The 20,197-nt window shown below is 59.7% G+C and overlaps 1 protein-coding gene across 1 annotated transcript; it reads right to left on the reverse strand.

Moving 5' to 3' along the window:
* Nucleotides 1–9: 9 nt before the first annotated feature.
* On the reverse strand, nt 10–16,567 carry VEGFA (vascular endothelial growth factor A). The gene is made up of 9 exons (XM_032410104.1): nt 16,557–16,567; nt 13,501–14,632; nt 10,433–10,481; nt 7,049–7,245; nt 6,155–6,231; nt 5,796–5,825; nt 3,803–3,874; nt 2,536–2,667; nt 10–383 (listed from the first exon to the last, which is right to left on the reverse strand). Exons 1-9 carry the CDS (start codon nt 16,565–16,567, stop codon nt 362–364), a joined length of 1,722 nt encoding a protein of 573 aa, XP_032265995.1. The 3' UTR covers nt 10–361.
* Nucleotides 16,568–20,197: the final 3,630 nt, after the last annotated feature.

The following is a 20,197-nucleotide window of genomic DNA, read 5'->3' on the forward strand; positions in this document are numbered from 1 at the left end:
AAATGTATGTATGTGGGTGCGTGTGTCTACAGGAATCCCAGAAATAAAACTCTCTAATCTTCCGGGCTCGGTGATTTAGCAGCAAGAAAAATAAAATGGCGATCCAATTCCAAGAGGGACCGTGCTTGGTCACCTGCCCGGGAATGCTTCTGCCGGAGTCGCGCCCTCCGGACCCAAAGTGCTCTGCGCAGAGTCTCCTCTTCCTTCATTTCAGGTTTCTGGATTAAGGATTGTTCTGGTGATGGCGATGGTTGGTGTGGTGGTGGCGGCGGCGTGGTTTCTGTAGCGTTCTGAATCAGGCTTTCCTGGTGAGAGGTCTGGTTCCCGAAACCCTGAGGGAGGCTCCTTCTTCCAGCCCGGCTCACCGCCTGGGCTTGTCACATCTGCGGCAGACGGGAAACAGAGGCTGGCGGTTAGGGCCGGGCGCGGGGACGCGGTAGTGAGGCAGGCAGCCTTCCCTTCCCGGGAGCCCAGGGTCCCTGCGGCAGAGAGGATGGCGAAAGCACGGCGCTGCCTCGAGGAGCCCAGCGGGAGGGGAGAGCCAGCCCCCGCCCACGGGGTGGGCACCCCGCCCCTCCACCCCGCCAGAGCAGGAGCTGAGTCCAGGACTCCCCTCTGCCCTCTAGAGATTACAATCTAGTTGAGACAAGACAAGGACATGGGGACATGCCATCAGAGGCGACAAATGAACGCATACTCAAGAACAGTCCCTACTTGGCATTTAAGAGCTGATGGTGACCAGAGGTGGACCGAGTTAGTCAGCAAAGAGTGCCCGCAGAGAGAGGGGCTTCAGCTCTGCCTCTATGGGGCTGGCTTGCGGAAGAGAGTGGGGAGAGCACCCTGACCCAGGGCTAGGGCCAGCTGAAAGGGAGGGGCTGCTCCGGCGAGGCCGTGAGGGACACATCTCCCTTCACCATGCCCTCCCTCCAGGCCTTGTTTCTTCAGCATGCTGGCCGCAGCGGGCCCCCGGTACCAGGCTGCTGGGTGGCGAGAGGTGATCATTCGCTGCGCTGCTCCTGTCCAAGCAGAGGGGACACCAAGAGCTTTCGTGTCATGCCCCTGCCCCTGGGACTTATTGCCTTTTCCCTTCTCTACTATGAGAGGTCAGAGCAGGCCCCGCCCTTCTGAGAGCCTGGCAATGGGCATCCTAAGCCCCCAATTTGGGGTCCTGAAACTCCCCCATACGGGGGGAGGTCTCTGGAGGCTGGGGTAACTTCTGTTAGCCCCCAGGTCACTTCACACACCCCATCCCAGACAGTCTCTCTGCAGAATAATCCCCACAGAAACCGTGAAAATGATAAAGGCCTCACCTTCCCCCAAGCCCCCGGGGCATGTGGAGACCCCTCACTGGGCCCTGGAGTTCGGCAGAGCCCCAAGCCCAGCACTCACATACACTTCCTATCCTCACATACCACCGAGACAGAGAGAAGCCTGCCCCAACAGCCCAGGGCCTGGTCCCCAGCATCCCTTAAACATCCACAACCACAAGAACACGGGGGTAGGGAAGGCAGCCACATTCCAAGGACTTTGTTAATGGAGCATCTGGACTAGCTGGGGGCACCCTGATCCTGCCAGGGAATCCCCATATAAGCCCCCCTCCCTGGGTGAAACTCAGGCTGGCCCAGAGGGCTCCCAGCCTTTGAGCAAAGGCCGGACTGGTAGGCATCGAAAGACGGCCAGCCAACCTGTCACGGCTCTGCGCTCCTGACCTTACTCCCTGAACTCAGTCACGTATTCGCTTACATACTTGACACTTTCTAGGTCCCCACTGTGCTCAGAGGACAAAGGTACAGATGCCTGGAGGGTCACCCAGGTGAATAAAAGCCAGGCCCTCCCGTGAGGAGTTCCCGACCCGCCCATCCTGGAGGCATTTGGAAATATGTGGGCTGTTTGGGGTTGTCACCATGAGTAACTGGAGTATTAAAAGTATCTAGTGTCCCCCAAACGTTAAATCTCCAACCCACCCCAAACCAACAGCGGGAGCCCGTGCCCTCGGGGACCCCAGTCTCGGAGGGACTCGCCCCCTGCCCCCGTGAGGGACACTGAGGGGATGAGAAGCCCAGCGGTGCGGACTTCAGAGGGTGGCGGCAAGGCCCCCAAGAGCGTCTGAGCTTTGTAGACGGCAGCAGCCCCCACACCAAGAAGGGCCCTCTGTATTAGTAGCAAGGTAGTGATAACAACGTCAGGACCAACAGCCACCACAGGACACCGCAGGACCACAGGACACAACACTCAGCCTGCGTCCACACTGTCACATGAAGCCACACCAGGCTAACCCCTCAGGCAACCAGGGCAACCTCGGAACAGGCCCCAGCAGGCCAGGCCAGCGCCTGCGTCCCACCGCAGGGGCCCCGCAAGCAGAGAAGGCGGCGGTCAGTCACCAGGCAGGCAGCTAGAAGCCGAGCAAGCAGCTGGCCCCTCTGGTGCGCGTGCGCGCAAGCTCTCTCTCTCTCTCTCTCTCTCTCTCTCTCTCTCTCTCTCTCCCCATCTCTGTGTGAAACCCCTCTCTGACTTGCTCGCCCTCTGGGAACCAACCTGCAAGTACGTTCGTTTAACTCAAGCTGCCTCGCCTTGCAACGCGAGTCTGTGTTTTTGCAGGAACATTTACACGTCTGCGGATCTTGTACAAACAAATGCTTTCTCCGCTCTGAGCAAGGCCCACAGGGACTGCAAAAAGGCAAAAGGAAAGACATCTAAGCTAGAGCATCAGCAGAGAAAGAGAAAAAAAAAAAAAACATGCAACACCCCCTAACAGTCCGCAGCTGCACCCCCACCCAGCTCATTGGCCCCCCTGCCCCTTCCAAGCCCTGGAAGGATCCGAGTGCTGCAGCGGAAGACAGAGAGAGCGGCGGAAAGAGGCAGCACTGGCTAGGAAGACTGCCTGCAGGAAGAGGCAGACACAGGTGGGCAGAGAGTGCAAGGAGAGGACACTGTAAGGGGGGAGTGCTGTCCCGGAGGGACAAATTCAAGTCTTGGGCCACAGGGCCCCAACGGCTACCGCCCCTGAAAGAGTACACCTTGACTCTTCACCTGCTGGGGACAGCAATCCGGGCCACCTTCCCCCTGTGCCCCTCAGGGCCCCTCAGGCCCGGGCCCCTCCACCAAAGGCAGGCTGAAGGAGGGCACCACATCAGGCCAAGCCCAGAGGCAGCGTCCACAGCCAGGCCACTGGTGGCCAAAGGGCCCACGACAGTCTCCAACCCAGAGGAAGAGCCTCCAAACCTACAGGGAGGTTTCTGTGGGTGCCGTGCGTCAGACCAGAGTAGAGGGCTCCCCTCCGGAGGCCCCAGGTCCACGAGGAGGGGCTGCCATACGGTGCCTGACCCCACCCAGCCTCCTCCTGCAGCTGACAACAGGCTGCCTCGAGTCACTCGCACCCCTTCCTCACGCCACGTCTGCCCGCCCCACTACCCTCAGCTTCCAGACAAGTGCAGAAGCCAAGAGCAGTGGAAACCAGTTGGGTGAGCAGGCACCAGTGCGTGGCACCTGCGCCAGATGGGCCCGCCACCAGTGCCCAGTGGGTGAGAGAAAGGCGGTGCCCAGCCAAGCCGGAGTCCCCTCCCTGGATCCTCCGGGCCCACTCTGCCCACCTGGCCAGCCCAACCCTGGACCGGCCACGCCACCACCGCATCTAGCTGCTGGTGCCCATTAGTGGAGTGAGAGTGAGAGAGAGACACTGGGGGGGAGAGGGGGAGGAGAGCCGGGGGGGCCGGGAGGGGCAGGGTTAGGGGGTCCCGCCGGCGGGGGTCTGACTGGGGGCCAGGGAGGCTCCAGGCAATGAGACAGCGGAGGCACCACGTACACGCTCCAGGGTTTATACCGGGCTTTCTTGCGCTTTCTTTTTTGCCCCTTTCCCTTTCCTCGAATTGATTTTCTGGAAAATAAAAAAACAGAGACAGACAAAGAGAGAGCAAGGGGGAAGGGGAAAGGAAAAGAAGCAACGAGGGGGGCAGGGTTCGGGACACACTCCCTGGAACAAGCATCGGGAGGCCAGCGGGCTCCAGGAAAGGGCCTGCGCACACGCACGCACACGCACACGCACGGCAAGGCTGGGGCAGCGGGCACTCAACGGCTCCTCCTTCTCCCTTCGGCCACCCTGGGGTGGCCAACCTGGCCTCCGGCAATGCTCTGCGTGGGGAGCAGAGGCTGGGTGGAGGACACAGGACCCAAAGGCCTGAGTGCTCGTGGCAGCTCCTGGTCCCAGGCAGGGGCAAAGCCCTGTGGGCAGCAACCCTGGACAAGTCTGACCCTGAAGGTCGGGGGAGGGGGTGCTATAAAAGGTAGGCCAGAGTTTGGAGAGACCTGACTTGATGGGGGTGGGGGTCGGGGCCCAGGCTGTGCTTTGGGCACCTTCTGCCTTCATTTCCAAGTGCAACAGCAAACGGGTCCCTCAGGGGCCCTGCCTCTGCAGATCCCGGTGTGGGAGAGCAGCTACGCTGGGAGCTGGCACAGACCCAGGGGCGGCACATGAAAGGCGCCAGCCTGCCCAGCCATAACCTGGGCCGAGAGGCGGGGATGGGTGTCCTCAGAGCCCCAGGCAGGCAGTAGGGTGGGGTGGGAGTTAGGGAGGCATGGGAGGAGGGGCCTGGGCGTTACTTGGCAGGAAGTTCCCTCCCCAGCCTGTCAAAGCCTGCCACACCATCTCAGCTGACTCTCTTCCGAGCCCAGGCGAGCCCCCCGCTCTCCCTGGGGGCAATGCAGACATTTGGGAAACGGGCAGGGGGGGGCAGGCTGAAGCCTGTTCCCCTCAAGGGAACCAGCACTCTCCACACCTGCCAGGCCAGAGGATGCCCAGAATGTCTGCCACAGGGGAAGAAATGAGGGGACGGGACTGGGGAGAGGGGGAAGGGACTGAGGAGAGGGGCAACACTGCTCCCCTAGGAGAAAGCACTGGGAAGGAGGAAGGTCTACACACACAAATACACACTCTCTCTCTCTCTCTCTCTCTCTCTCTCTCTCTGAGACTACTCTCCCAAATCACTGCTCTGAGAGCCACAGCAGTCCTGGAAGTTGGGGACTTAGGGAAGAGGCAAGGGGTTGAGGCCTCGGAGCTTCTGGGTCCCCAGAGCTTTGGGGGCAGACGGGATGGTGAGGGAGGGGAGGGGAGGGAAGGACACAGGTGCTCTCTCTCATTCTCTTTCCCTGCAGGCTTGTCCCCTTTGCTCACCGGGTCTTGAAGTCTCACTGCCCCCAGACTATGCCCCCTGCTCCATCCTGACTCAACCCTCCACACGGAGCAACTAGAAGCCTCAGAAAATGACCAACAGTCAACTCATTTCTCCCTGGCCAGGGAGGGCTGAGTGGCTCAGGCCCGCCTCACTCCTACAGGAGGGCATCACCAAGAAAACCTCTCAGCGGGCCCCCAAGTCCAATCGCACCACCACAGCAACCACGGCGAGAGACCGTTTCCTCTGACACACAAAAGCTGGCCTCTCTGCCACCCCCTCCCTCTCCCTGCTGTGGGGGGACAGAAGACTAGAGCAAGCCGGGGAGCCGCTGTCCACACGCACCCCCACACACCAAAACTGCAAGTCCCGGCCAGGAATGACCTAGAGACCTGGAATGCGTGGTCTCCTTCCACAGGAAGCTCCAGGCTCCAGGCTGGGGTTTTGCCCCTAATCCTAGAGCCAGAATCCTCGGGTTTGCTCCAACCCCTACTGCCACCACAAGTCTTCGTGAGGCCAACTCCCTGACTCAGTGAAGATATGAGACCCCCCTGACAGAGGAAGCCAAGAGCCCCAAACCAAGATAACCAACCAAGGAGAGGGAGAGGAGCTAAAGTCATGGCCACTTACTTTTCTTGCCTTGCTCTATCTTTCTTTGGTCTGCAGCGGGCAGAGAAAGAGAAAAGAACAAAACAGAAAGGGGTTCAGTTGGTGATGCTAACAAGAGCCGTAACGTACTATTTATGACATATCAATGCAGTTTTAATCCCTTTACATAAAAGAACTCATTTAGTCCTTCTAACAATGCCACGAGAGACATCCTATTATTGTGCCCATTTGACAGACGTAGAAACTGAGGCACAGAGAAGTAAAATGAAAATGCCCAAAGTGCCACAGTTGCAAGGTAGAAATGGCTAACAAGTGAAACATGCTTAACCCTCCCGCCGTCTGCTGAACAAACGAATCTGAATCCGTGACTCCGTCCTCACCTGCATTCACATTTGCTGTGCTGTAGGAAGCTCATCTCCCCTATGTGCTGGCCTTGATGAGGTTTGATCCGCATAATCTAGAGGGAAAGGAAGCAGATCACAGAGGTTAGTGACCCAGCCAGCCATACCCAGATGGGACATCCTGTGGCTCTTGCCACTCAGCACCCAGGGGTTCTACGGAGCAGGGTTGGGGGGTAGAGGGAGGAGGCACCAGGGGCTCTACCAGAAAGAGCCTCAGGCCCACCCCAACTCCCCCGACCCTACTGACCTCAAGGAGCCCCTGGCTCTTCTTGAGGGCAGGCATGGTTGCACGGGTTGGCCAGGCTGGGAATTCAGGTCCTGGGTTCTTGCCTGTGCCCATCCCTCCCCTCCTGTTATCCCCTCTAGGCCTCACCTTGACCCCTAGTCGCTACCCAAGAGCCACCTTCCCAGGGGTCTCAGAGCTCCCTCCCACCCTGTCCAGGCTGAGATGTGCCCTGTCACCAGACAGCACCAAACAACTACCTTCTAGCACTCTCCATGCACCAGGCTCACCCAGCACCCCGAACAGAGCCCCCCAGGAGGAAGCGCCCTCTTCCTCCAAGAGAGGAAGAGAGGAGCTCCTGTCACAGGTGTCAGCCCCTCCTGAGCCCAGGGGCAAAGGTCAGGGAGGAGGAGGAGGCAGTAGGGACTTGTGGGAAATCCCAGACCATCCCAGAAATGCAGGGCATCTTTTTCTCCAAAGGGGGTAAGACTCCCCACACTGCCTCCTGACTGACTCAGGGCCAGGAGCTGAGCAAGGCAAGTCTGGCTCTTCCTCTCAAGAGTTGCCCAGGAAAGGGCCGGGGAGCACCTGTTCCCAAAGTCTAACCCCGCTCCCGCCCCCCCCACCCCCCACTCCCCACAGATGCCCACCTGCATGGTGATGTTGAACTCCTCGGTGGGCACGCACTCCAGGCCCTCGTCATTACAACAGCCCCCACACCGCATCAGGGGCACGCAGGATGGCTTGAAGATGTACTCGATCTCGTCAGGATACTCCTGGAAGATGTCCACCAGGGTCTCAATGGGACGGCAGTAGCTGCGCTGGTACACGTCCATGAACTTCACCACTGCGTGGGATGGAGTGACACATGAGCCCAGCCGGTCACACAAGAGATGGCCGGCCCCCGTCTCCACCGAGCTTTATAGGGCAAGCCCTCAGGCTTCCTGTGAGAGGTACCCCCTACTGGGCCAATCCTTCCCAAACTCTAGCTTAAGTCCCTCCAGCTGTGGTTGACATCCTTCCCTAAGCTTTGCACCACGGGCACTGATGGAAGGTCTGGTTTTATTCCAAAGATCACACGAGGCTGTCAGGTTCTGAGGGAGATGGTCTGCTACGTCTGACCCCACCCCCTCGCCATGACCGCTGAGCCACCTCCTGGGTCAACCTGGATACCAGGGCACAGTTTGAAGATGAGTATACTTGTCGGCTGGGGGGTGGTGGTGGTGGTGATCTGTTTCCCATGAAAGGAGGAAGAGCCAGCTTGGCAAACCTACTCTGCATTTCCCTACAACCTCCATCACACCATCCACCATACCAACAACCATCGGATGAGGACTTATTACATGCCGGCCATTGGGCACCATCATCCATGGTTTCCATGGCCAATAATTCTCCCCACGTGACACTACGAGGTTCCACTAGGAACCCCATTTTACAAAGTGGGAACTGGAGGTTCAGAGAGGCTGAGGAACTTGCCCCGGGCCCACACTTGCAATCTGCTCTGACATCAAAGCCTTCCCAAGGCAAATCATGTAGAAGCATGTTGGGGGGGGGGGCACATTGCCACCTGCCAGACCCCTCCCCAGACACGGGCTGGGGAGGTGGTGAACATCGGCACAGGCGCCGGGCCTGCCTGGAATCAGCAGGTGGCAGTGGGTGGGCACTCTATGCAGGCCCTGCCAGCCACCGATAACCCCGCCCAAGAGGGCAAACTGCTTGCATCATGGAAAAAACGGGGCCGCCACCGCAGCCATGGAGCACTTCTAGAAGCTGATCTGGAGGGAGGGCAGGGTAAAGACGGCTTCCCAGGCTGGCCGTGGGGCCCGAGGTGCACTGGAGCATGAAGGGGTAATTCTAGGCCACGGGGGCGGGGCCCTGGAGAACAGACACTCAGGACCTGGAATGATGACTCCAACTTGTGGCCCAGCCTGCCACTCTCCATCTCACGCCCCCCCCCCCCAACTACCACAAAGTAACGCTCTCCCTGAAATGTCTCTCCCCTCACAGGAGGAAGAAGGGGCATCCAGCCCGTGAAGAGGTCTGGGCTCTGTTCATGACTCAGTGTGACCTTGGGCCGGTCCCTCCCCTCTCTGGGCCTCAGATTGCACATCTGTATGAGTGGCTGGGTGGACTTCTAAAGACACTGAAACTGAGACTGAAGTGTGGGGTTTTTGTCTCCCGTTTCCGGCCCCCAAACAAGCGCTCTTTCTCAGCCCAGGTAACACAAGGTTTGGAACCTCACCCAGGCGTCTGAAGTGCAACCCCCTAGCCTGCCTCTCCCCAGAGACTGTGGCTGAGCTCCTCTTCCCTTCTGATGGTAAAGGAAGATGAGCCTGGGGGTATCTATACACTAAGTGGGTTGAGGAGAATTTGGGGAGCTGAGGGGAAGGGAGGGGAAGGCCATAGGTGTGAAAACAGCAAGGGAACGGGGGCGGGGGGGGCTCCCAACCAGTCCCTGGCCTTGTCTGAGATCTACTTCCCCTATGCAGACAACAGGCACAGAATTCTCCTCCACCCTCAAAAGGGTTAAGGTAAAGCACCGTCAGAGTATAGATGAGAGCAGAGATCTGAAGAAGCCCTTTTCTAAGCCAAGTCTATCTCGAAGAAGATGACTTATCAAGAATTCTTGACCTGACATTTTGTCATGGTTGGGGACAGAGGTGGCCCAGGTTTTGGGGCCACAAGGCCCCAACCAGGACAGGAAAGCAGGAAGGTCTGGTCTGGGCCACTGGCAGTTGGTAGCTGAGGGTATAAAGACCCAGACTAGGAATTCCTTGGAAAAGCTCCCTGGAATCCCCACGGGCCGCAGGAGGGAGGTCGAGGGGGGCAACTTCACCCGTACCCCTCATACTCTAGCCACTGCCCCCAAGGAAAGCTGGCCTGCTTTTGCCCAGGCCACCGGACATACATCGACTCCCACAACAAGCTTTCTTGCTTTTCCTTGTTTCTTGAAGACAATCTTGTCCCCAGCAAACAAAGATCATTTGTCTTGCCTCTCCCAGACCACAGAGACCACCGGGAGGCTGATGGGGGGGTGGGTGCACACTGGGACCCAGGAGCCTCTGAGCGGCACAGGCTGTGGGGTGGCTGGGAAGCCAGGCCCTGGCCAAGGAAAGAGCTCCTAAGTGAAGAGGGAGGCAGAACGGGCTGGGCATCACCACTGGCCCAGGGAGTGCAAACACCACCCCTGGCCACCACCCTGGGTCACAGTGGGTTGAGGTCTGAAGACCCCAGGGCCTTCCTTACTCAGCGGTGGGGCGCTGGGGGAGTGGCATCGGGCACTCCTCCCCCAAGGCTGGAGTAGAGGCCACATTGGGGGGCGGGGGGCAGGGCTTCCCTAGAGAAATGGGAGGATCCCTACTCCAAACCACAGAGGAACAAAAGGCAGGCTGACTCTGAGTTGGGCAGGGGGCGGGGCACCTGGGAGCTACAGCCAGCCCTCTGCTGGCCCAGGAGGGAAGTTCACAGCACCCAAACCTATCCCACCCGGAGGGCAGAGGGAGACTGCAGGGCCTTCTCTCCAGCCCCAAAGGAATACAGGCTGTGGGGAGGGGGGGCTCAGGAGATTGGGCCCTCTGCACGTCTAGCTCACGCACAACCAGCTTGCTGAACAGCCAGGGGCACATACCCCTCCACACAGAGCCCGCAGGGGTGACACGGCTGGGCTGAATGTGACACAGACTATCCATCCTCCCCTGGGGGCAGGTGGGACAAAGGACACCTCCCTCGACAACTGGGATCTTTGAACACTGTCTTTCCTGGCCTGTACTCACAGCCCCCTCTCCAAATAAAATTTTACTGGAAAGAGCAGAAGGAAAAAGCAACAAGTTCTATTTCTAGCAGAGGCCTGAGTAGCAAAGAGAGACCTCCAGAATGGGGACTCTCATGGTGCTCCCCTCTTCCCTTCTTGATTCCCCATTCCTGCACCCCTTCCCCCCTCCCCCACCGCCACAGACCTGCAAGAAAGGAATCGGAGCCTCCCCACCCATCCCCTGGGGAGACAGGATACCCATCCAAGGGCCAGAGGGACTCACCTTCGTGGGGTTTGTGCTCTCCTTCTGCCATGGGTGCAGCCTGGGACCACTGAGGACAAAACAAAGAGCAAGACACAGGCATGAGCAGGGATGCAGAGGCCCAGCCACCCGCCCAGCCGGCAGCCTCTGGCTTCTCCGGGGCTTCTGAGTGGAACAAGGCACCTGCCCGGCTCCGCACAGCAGAGAGCATGCCCACAGCCCCTGTGCTGCTCCAATTGTGAAGGAAGAGAAAGACTGACCAGATATTGCAGGGGGTGGGGGGGTGGGGGTGGAGAACTGAAAACACAGGAGGAAAATACCAGAACGCTGTGCTGTCCGGGTCCCCGCCCCTTCCCCACATTTCCCTCCCCACCCCTCACTGGCCCATTGCTGAGTTCAGGGAATTTTCTCAGCCCCCCGACTCCCTGGTCCAAAGCCATGGGTAAGTAGTAAGGTCAAATAGGAGGACAAATTCGGACTGGGGCAGGAAGGAAGGACTGGGGGCGAGAAAAACAACATGGTGACCTTCTCCTGCTGACATGACAAATACCAGGGTGAGCTGGTGCTGGGGAAGGAGGAGGGTGCAGAGGAACGAAGGGCGCCAACCACCCTCCCCCTTCCAAACTCCTCTGTTCCTGGGAATATTCAGCAAACCCACAGGTTGCCTAGAAGGGAAAACCAAGGAGGAAACCCTGGAGGGAGGGGAGAGCCCCATTTCTCCCAGCACACAGACCCTTCCGGGAGCCTGAATGTATCTCCAAAGCCCAGAGCCTCACACTCGCACCTTGTTCGCTAGTTTCTTCTCCCTCCTGGACTGAGGGGGGTCCCAAGTCCCTCTCACCTAGCTGGGCACTTTTCCTCAGATGCAACCAGGAAAGCCTTTATGCCTTAGCACTGCCCAGCCCCTAGGGGGCCCCCTGCACTAGCCAGGCCTGAGGCCTCCCCTATGCCTCGCCATCCCTCCCCACCCCCACCGGATCATTCCTCCCCTCCCCAGAAGCTGTGAAGGTCAACATGCCCAACCATGTGGACCTGACAGCTCCAAGCAGGCAAAGGCTTCTCCCAGCCTTCGGTTCTCACCAGCTGCCCACCCCACCTGCCCTTCCTTGCGGGCACGTCCTAAGCAGCAGAGCTGTGGAACTGCAGACCCCACTGACAAAGTCTGTCTGTCTCCTTCCCACACACCCCCAATGCACCCCGGATCCCCGAGCCTTGCCCCTAGGGCCAAGGTCAGATAACAGTTTCCAGGATCCCAGCTGGGCAGCCTCTCACAGCAGCAACCTCAGGGACCCTCCAGGGTCTCCACCTTAGCCCCCTGGCCCATCTCCATGATACCCCCTGGCTTCCTCTGCCAACGTTCTCCCTATGCCCTCCACTTCTCCTGGGCCCCAACAAGGAAGGGGGGACAGAAATTTAACCCCCTCCAAGGCCAGGGGGCACTGGGAGGGGCTGTTCTGGGCAGGGAGGGGCCAGGTGCCCTTCTCTGGGGGCCTCTGAAGGTCACGCTGTGGCCAGGCAGCCACTCCTCCCCCTCCCCCCCGCCCCCCCCCCCCCCGCCTTGGAGGCCTGGAGCCAAGGCCTTTGTGCCAGGGTCTAAGGCACCCAGAGTGGCAGCAGGACCCCAGCCCATTTTTTTTCCTTCTGCCTCTCTCCAAGGGGAGACTCTGTGGCTGAGGGAAGGTGTAAGGGAAGAGTGTAAAGGGCCCCTTAGATGGCTTTGAGAAGCAAGTCGGGTGGGCAAGTTTTAGAGTTCCAAAAAACCACCTGCTCCTGCTCCAACACCCCCTTTCACCAGGACAAAGTGTGTTTGCAAGGCTGGCAGGAGCTCCCTCCAAAGGTGGGGGTGGGGGGAGCTGGTCCCACAATGCAGACGTCACAGCAAATTTTAAGCCATTTTTCCAAAAAGTATAAAGTGGAGTAATGACACTCTTCATTCCTCCCTTAGCCCACCCCCATAAAAACTAAAGCACAGCTCGGAAGTGTGGGGGAGGGGAGCAAAGCAGACTGTCACCAAGTGGGGACTTTAGGTAGTCTGACAAAGCACCAAAGTGGGCCCCTGCACCCTGACCTCTGACAGCAATCATCCTTTCCCTGGCCTCTGGGGTCGGAGAGGGGTTACACGGGTCTTCTCAGCAGAGGGGAGTAAAAAATAGAAAGGTGGCAGGGGCTTCTCTCCACGTCAGGGAGAAATGGAGAAGGGGCATCAAGAAATCCCTCCTAGCACAGGAAGGGACTAGGGGCTGGGGACAGTGGGGAGAGGTGTGGGGTGGTTCTCCGGGTCCTCCGGTTAGGGATACCTCGAGAGGTCACCTTCCCGCGGAGGGCCGGCGGGGGGAGGGGCGCCGCTCGCCGCCCGGGGCTCCCCGCTCGGGGCCGCCGAGGCTCCGGGAACACGCGGCCGGCCAGGCCCGGGCTGATGTAATCGGCTCCGCGCCGCGCGCGCCCGGCCGGGCGGGGGAGGGCGGGCACCGAGCGGGACGCGAGCGGGGACGGGCGGGGGTGCCTCCGCGCAGGTGGCCCGGCGGAGACCAGGGGTCCCCTCGGCAATCCACCCCGAAACTTTTCTCAAACTCGTGGCGAGGGCCTAAGAGATCGAGCGGCAGTGACAGCAAGCCCCCTCTCTCTCGCCCGCGCCCTGCCCCCTCCACGCTCTCTGCCCTCCCTCGGTCCAAGGTCCGGGCACCCCCCCTGCCCACTGGGCTCCGGCTCCCGCCCCCGCTGCCCGGACTTCCAGTTCGTCCGGGACCAGCGGCCAGGAGCAAACTTCAGCCGCCCGCGGCAGCGCAAGCCCAGCCCCCTCGGCCTCCTCCTCCGGCTCCCGCCCTCCGCTGGTCGGCCCAGATCGTACGTGCGGTGACTCTGGTGGGTGGGCAGGGCCCGCGTGGGCGGTGAGATTCTATCCCGGTGCCCTCCCACCTAGCGCGCGCCCCCTCCCCCTACATGTACAAGGATCGAGGGGGAAGCCGCGCGCCCGGTGCCCAAGGACCCGCGTGGGGTACGGAGCCCCCACGCGCGCGCTCGCACGCACGTCCCCAGCCGGGAGAGGCGCTCGCAGCGGCCCGCGACGCCTGGTGGGCACGGCCGCTTACCTTGGCATGGTGGAGGTAGAGCAGCAAGGCAAGGCTCCAATGCACCCAAGAGAGCAGAAAGTTCATGGTTTCGGAGGCCCGGCCGGAGCCGGCGCGGCTCGCGCTCCCTCTCCGGCTCGGGCTGCGGGGCGGCCCGCTCTCTTCGGCGCCTAGGCGGTCTCCTCTTCCTCCCCGAGCGGAGGCCCGGGCCAGGGCCTGGGGCGCGCGCGCGGCTGGAGCACTGTCTGCGCACACAGCCGCCTCACCCGTCCATGAGCCCGGCTTCCGAGCGCCGAGTCGCCACCGCGGCCCCCTCTCCTCTTCCTTCTCTTCTTCCTCCTCCCCCTCCTCCGACTGCGGCTCCTCCCGGCCCGAGCTAGCACTTCTCCCGGTTCCGCTCGGCTCGGCTGCCCCGGCGCGGACCACGGCTCCTCCGGAGCGGGAACAACCCAGAAGTTGGACGAAAAGTTTCACTGCAACGCCGCGAGCCCCGACCCCCTCCACCCCGCCTCCAGGCGCGGGCTCCGGCTCTTGCCCGCGGCTCGCCGCCGCGTCCACCCTCGGCCGCCGGCCGGGCAGGAGGTGGGAGCTGGGGCGGGGGGCGGTGTCTGTCTGTCTGTCCGTCAGCGCTGCTGGTCCGATGCGGGATCCCGAGGGGGAGGGCTCGCGCCGCGCTCTGGCGGTCACCCCCAAAAACAGGTCACTCACTTTGCCCCTGTCCCTGTCGTTGCTCGCTCGCCCGCGCGCGCTCTCTGACCCCGTCTCTCTCTCTCTTCCTCGACTTCTCTCTGGAGCTCTTGCTACCTCTGTCTTCTCTCTGCTGGTTTCCAAAATCCGAAGTGATTTGGGGAAGTAAAGGAGCAATCTCCCCAAACAGTCGGCCCGATTTAAGCGGGGAGTGGGAAGCAAAAAATAAATTAAAACGGGAAAGAATGTGGATTTTAAAAATTGCTGAAGAAAAAAAGGAGGAGGGTAAACCCTGGATAAATGAATATCAAATTCCAGTGCGGAGACCCCTGGCTGGTGACCCCGCCGGTTCGCCCGCCTCGCCGCTGCGCCTCCCGACCCAGCGCCGCTGCCGCCGGTTCCACTCGCCCCCTGCGCCGCGGCCTCCTCGCAGCCCGGCTGCCCCAAGCCTCTGCGCTCCTTACCACTAGCGGCCGCTTAAAATAGGGTAGGCCCCGCCCTTTGGCACGCCCTGGGGGCGGGGACAGGCCCAGTGTCTGCGCCTCTCCGAGTGCCCCGCACGCCCCTCGGGCCTTCCCCTGGGACGTGTAGCAAAGCCTAACCCCCTCCCCAGTGAAGGGGAGCTCGACCCCCACCTAGGTTCACAGCCTGAAAATTGCCCATCCGCCCCCACCTTTGCCCAGACACACACACGCCCGCGCGGTATTGGGGGGAAGGGTACAAGAAAGTGAGGTTATGTGCGGACGGGGCTCGAGAGCTATTCCTTCTTTGCTGGGAATATTGGAGGGAGGGGGTGGCCTGGGCGTGCAGGGAGTCGGACAGGGACGGGTGTGGGGAGAAGGACATACAGATCTACTGGAATCCTGGCGTGACCCCTGGCCTTCTCCCCACTCCAGCACTCTCAGCCCGCCCCCCACACACACACACTCACACTGACACACGCGTCCTCACTCTCACGCAGACGCTGCTCTTCCAAGTTCACCCAGCTTCCCTGTGGTGGCCGAGCGCCCCCTAGTGACTACTGCCTGCACACCCCAGCTCTGGCTCAAGAGGGAATGGGCTTCAGGAAGAGGGTGGAGGGAGGCTACCCCTGGTCCCATTTCTGACCTCCCAAACAGTGGCATGTTTGGGACTCGAATGGACCCACGTGCAGAGAGCCCAATGCTGGGCACAAGAGGCGTGACAAATCCACGTGGACAATGTGCCCATCTGGAGACTTCATCTGGCCTGCTGACATCAGAGTGAGCTACAGCCAACAGACTGGGGTGACTGGGGTCCTTTGGGAAGTGTCCAGGGAAGCCTCCTTGGGGAAAATTATTTGGCACCAGGTTTGTAGGGCTGAAAATGGGAAGCCGTGTGGTTCTGGGGTTAGTCAGTGGCCCAGAGGGAAGAGGACCTGTTGGAGCCCACGTATGCACTGTGGAGTCTGGCAGAGCCCAAAGGGAGAGGCAGCTGGGCAGACAGAAGCCCTTGTTCCTGCTCTCCCCCCCCCCAGATGTTGCCAGGGAACTGAGGCCAGGGGGCTGGTGGGGGCGGATGGAGGCCAGGGCCTGAGTGATGATTCAAACCTACTCACCAACACTGAGGAACGTCTGTAGGCCAGCTGCCCGGAGCTCCCACCAGGCTGGGGGCCAAGGCTTCTATCAGCCCCAGCCCAGTCTCTCAGCTCATCTTCTGAACAGAATTGGGGTTTCTTCTCAGGACCCCCAGACCCCTAGGATCCCTTGCCTACTTCTACCAACTGGGAGCCTCTCTCCTCTTTCCCCCAGTCCCCCCGCTCCACACCCGCTCCCTTCAAAGCCCCCTTTTCTCCAACTCCTCTGGTCTTCCCTAAGTGCTCCCTGAGGCCCCCCCACCCCACCCTTGCATATAGGAACCAGCCTGGAAAAATTCCTGGTTGGGCTTTGACCCAGCAGCTCTGGTTCCCCCAGGGAACAAAGAGGGGGCTCTGATACCTGAGGGAAGAGAGGGACCAACCAGTCTCATTTTTCATCCAGATCTGGGCAGGGCCTGGCCCAGGGCTGATGTAGCCTCTGTGAGTGTCTGGGCTGAGAGCGGGAATGCCGCAACTTCCCCCAAATTGACCCAAACGATCCAGGGAGGTTACTCAGCCAACCCCCTGCCTCGGCACATGGTACTGTGGTTTAGTGAGGGTGCTAGGTTACCTCTTAAGCAGCCCAGTTCCACGGGCGTAGTGTCCTGAGGCCCCTATGAGCAGAGGGGCTGCCCACCCCCACCCCATCCTACCCTTTGCATCATTCATGCCTCCAGTCCTGCCTGCACCCCCTGGCAAGCTCCCTAGCAGCAAGGACAAGGGTTAGTAAATGTTTATTTGCTGGCTCGGCGGTGGGGGCGGGGGGGGGGGGGCCCTCCCAGGCAAGCCTCCTTACCTAGGCTCCATGCTGCAAGCTGCTGCATGGGATATGGAAGGGAAGCGATTAAACTTCCTCCTTCCAACCTGGTCCACATCTGGCACTGCCAGAGCCCAAGATGTGGGTGCTTTGGCAGAGCCCCCCTCCCTCATCCCTGCCCTGGAGCAGGCAGAGTCAGGACCGAGGCTCCCAGCAGCATGAGCAGGCACTCATGCTGTCCCCCTCCACCGCATCCCTCCTCAACTCAGCCTTCCTTGGCCCTAAAGAGGTCAAAAGAGGAGGTCTTAGTAAAAGACCCTGAAGTTGAGAGGAGAATGGAGGGATTCCAAGGAGGGGTGGCTGTCACCTGTCACAATAACCCCAGGGCTTTCCCCAACCTGAGCCAAATGTCCCCCTTGGTGGTATTAAGTAAGGTGTGTCTCAGCTACCTATTCGAGGCTCCCTCTGTGCACTTGGCCCAGAGAACCAAGGGAATGAGGGAGCAGAATTGCATCCTGGCCTGAGGGGCTTTGGAGCACCCTTCTCTAGGGTGGGGAGGGGTCTCCCACCCCCCACCCCTCATTTCAGAGACAAGCTAGTGGTGACTCCGAGGAGGATTGCCTCTGGATGCTGTCCTCCAGTGTGGTGTCACCAGCTTTCCCAACAATACACTACCCTGATGTACAACACCCAGCCACTGCCCACATTACCATCGAACTGAGAGCCCAACACACCTGGGTCTTCCAGAAAGAGGACAAAAAGCCCATGGAATCAGGAACACAAATCAACCGTCATAAGACCAAATCGTGTCTCTCTAGCACCCTCTCCTCCCACAGACTTAATCCCACCAGCAAACTTGATTCCACCATCCTCCCTCCACAGGCTGCTGCAGGGCAGGGAGCATCCGGACAGACTGAGCACCCAAAGACTCCCAAGGGTACAGAAGGACCCAAGGTCATCTAGCAACATGGAGGGTGGGGCATGGAGCAGAGAGCGGCCCAGACAGTGGTCATGCTGGGTCCCCTCCAAGGTCATCCTCAGCCCCATTCAGAGGCCTCGGGACCAGGGCCGCCTTAGCTTATGGCTCTGAAGCAGTTCCGCAGGAGCCAAGGAGGAAGGGGAAGGTGTTCCAGGTGAGGGGGATGTGGGGAGAGGGTGGGGGTGGGGGTAGAGAAGAGCGTGAAAGGTAGCCGGGAGCCAGCTGTGGCCCCAGACAAAGGAAGTAGTGATCAGAGGCAAGTAGTTGTACTTTGTCCTGACGTCCTGTCACTCTGGTGTTCAGGGAAGCTCTTGCCTGTGTGAGTGTGGGCGGTTAACCTCCAAACCCACGGATGAAGAGCCCCTCTGAAGTGGGGAAAGAGGCTGAGGAGAGAGTGGCTCATTCTTGCTGTTGTCTAAGCATTTCTCCAGGTGGTTTCGCCGCGATGGGAAGAAAGGTCTCCTCCCTCACGCCATCCCCTGACTCCCTGGGCACCTAGCCAGACACAGATCTGATCCACTGGAAAGACAGGGACACAAACCTGTTGAATTGAAGGAGAGAGAATTGGGTTGGCTCCCTTCAATTCGCTGTCTCTGGCTGCGGGTCAATCTCTCCCTCTCTCTGTCTCTGTCTCTCCCCCCCCCACACACACACACACGCACCCGGTCTCTCCCTCAAGGAAGAAGGGCCTCTTTTTCCTTGTGCCAGCTTCCCGTCCCCATCTGGATCTGGAGGTTTGACTTGGGGTAATGATAGGCATTGATGATGATTGGTAATGAGACTGGAGCAGAGAAAGCCCGAGAGGCTAACTCCCCCAGAGAAGCCCGTCAGGAAAAGGGGAGGGAAGAGGGATGGTGAGCAAGCAGGAGAAGGGGCAGCAGGGCAGGGCAGGGTCACTGTCTGGGGGAGCCACCCCTAGCCCCTATCAGCCAAGTCTCTGCCTGTCCCTTACAGACTTCGGTTTAATCCCCGAATGCCAGGCTCTCTCCCTGGATTGCTTCTCCCTGACATGCTCACTTCTTGACCCTCCCAGTCTGTGCTACCCCTCAAAGTCTGACCCCCCGTCCTGCCCATTGCTGCCCCTGCTCACACACCCCCACCCAGTCTTGGAGGGAGTCCCTCTCCTGGGAAGAGGGGTAGCACGAGGTGACAGCTAAGGTCCTAAAGCTGTATTCCCCCTTCAGACCTGGGCCTTGCCTGGGAACTGAGCCTCGTTCCAGCCGTGGATCTTTCCCGAGGTCTACCAGGCATCAGGCAGAGTGCTGATGCTATATGAGATACAGGGCAGTGGAGAGTACGGGGGCTTTAGATCCAAATGGACACAAGTGACACTCCTGTCTGCCACTCTTTAGCTGAGTGACCTTGGGCAAGTTACTCAACCTCCCTGACCCCCCAGTTCCCCTCATCTGTAAGACACGAGTGAAAATGCCTGCCTTGGAACATTGCTGCCCACGGACAGGTATGCGTACAGCTCCACCGGAAGGTGAGGTGGGAAGGTGGCCCTAAAAGAGGCCCAAGGTGCCAGAGCAGTCAAACTGGCTGGGATGAGCCTCAAGAAGGGTTTTCTGCAGGAGGTAGCATGGGACGTTTATTCCATAAGCAAGTATTAAACTCAGCCCATAAGCCCTGTGCTGGCTCGGCCCGGGGGCTGCAACAGCATGGAAGGGGCTTTCTGTCCAGAGGAACCAAACAGTAAACTGAAAATAGGAACTCTGAAGGGGCCACATGATTGCTGGGGGTAGAGGAAGGCTTCCTGGAGGAGGTGGTGCTTGAGGATAGAGGGAAGAGCGGCATTTTGCCTGCAGCGCGGACAAGGATAAAGAACAGGCAGGGGAAGTGAGGTCTGGAGGATTCTGATGGCTCACACAGTTCTCCCAGTGCTTCTCTGGGGGTGATAGAGACTCTGAGGCTAGGTAGGGCAGGGGATTAGGGCTTCTTCAGAAACATTCCCAGCCAAAGCCCACAGGGACAATGCTGTCCCTCAGGGGGTGAGCCCCACACGGGTTTCCCCGCCCTCTGGGACAGCATGTCTCTGCCAGAGAATTTAAACAAACAAGCAGACACTAGAGGTAGGTCCAGCTTGCCTGGTGAGCACTACTATTGTTCACCCGGGAGCAAGAAGCAGAGGGCAGAGGACACCAGCCTGTGACAAGCACAGGGCCACTCAGCTTCAGCAGGGCACAAAGCAGAAAGAGGTTTTCTAGCCCCCAACAGGTGCCCAGAGGTCTGGTCTCCCATCTGCCTGTCACAGACAGGTGGAAACCTGGAAACAGCACTGGGAGGTGGGGGTGGGGGGTGGGGGTAGTCAAGTCTGCTGCATGCCATGTGACCTTGGCCAAGTCCGTCCCCTTTCTGGACCTCAGAATCCTCCTAGATAAGAGCGGGAGGTTACACCCCCTAAGCTTTAAGGCTCTGTAACACTCCATCAAACACTCCAACTGAGATCACTGATATAAAATGTCACATCTTCCAGGGGTCTGTGTATTTCAAAAGGCTTCTGGAGAGGACAATGCTTAACTCAAAGATGCATGAAATCTGGGACACAGTACCAAGTGGTGGAGGGGAGGTGTGGTTCCAGGGAACCCCTCAAATCCCAGCAGGTCAGAACAGCTTCCTCTCTTACCTAGGAGACCAGAACGTCTGTCCTTTTTAAAAAGACACTGGCTTGGTGAATCCTCATTGTGAAAAGCCCTCACCAGCT

The sequence above is a fragment of the Phoca vitulina genome, unplaced genomic scaffold (assembly GCF_004348235.1).
Source record: "Phoca vitulina isolate PV1807 unplaced genomic scaffold, GSC_HSeal_1.0 scaffold11, whole genome shotgun sequence".
In the NCBI taxonomy this organism is placed as follows: domain Eukaryota; kingdom Metazoa; phylum Chordata; class Mammalia; order Carnivora; family Phocidae; genus Phoca; species Phoca vitulina.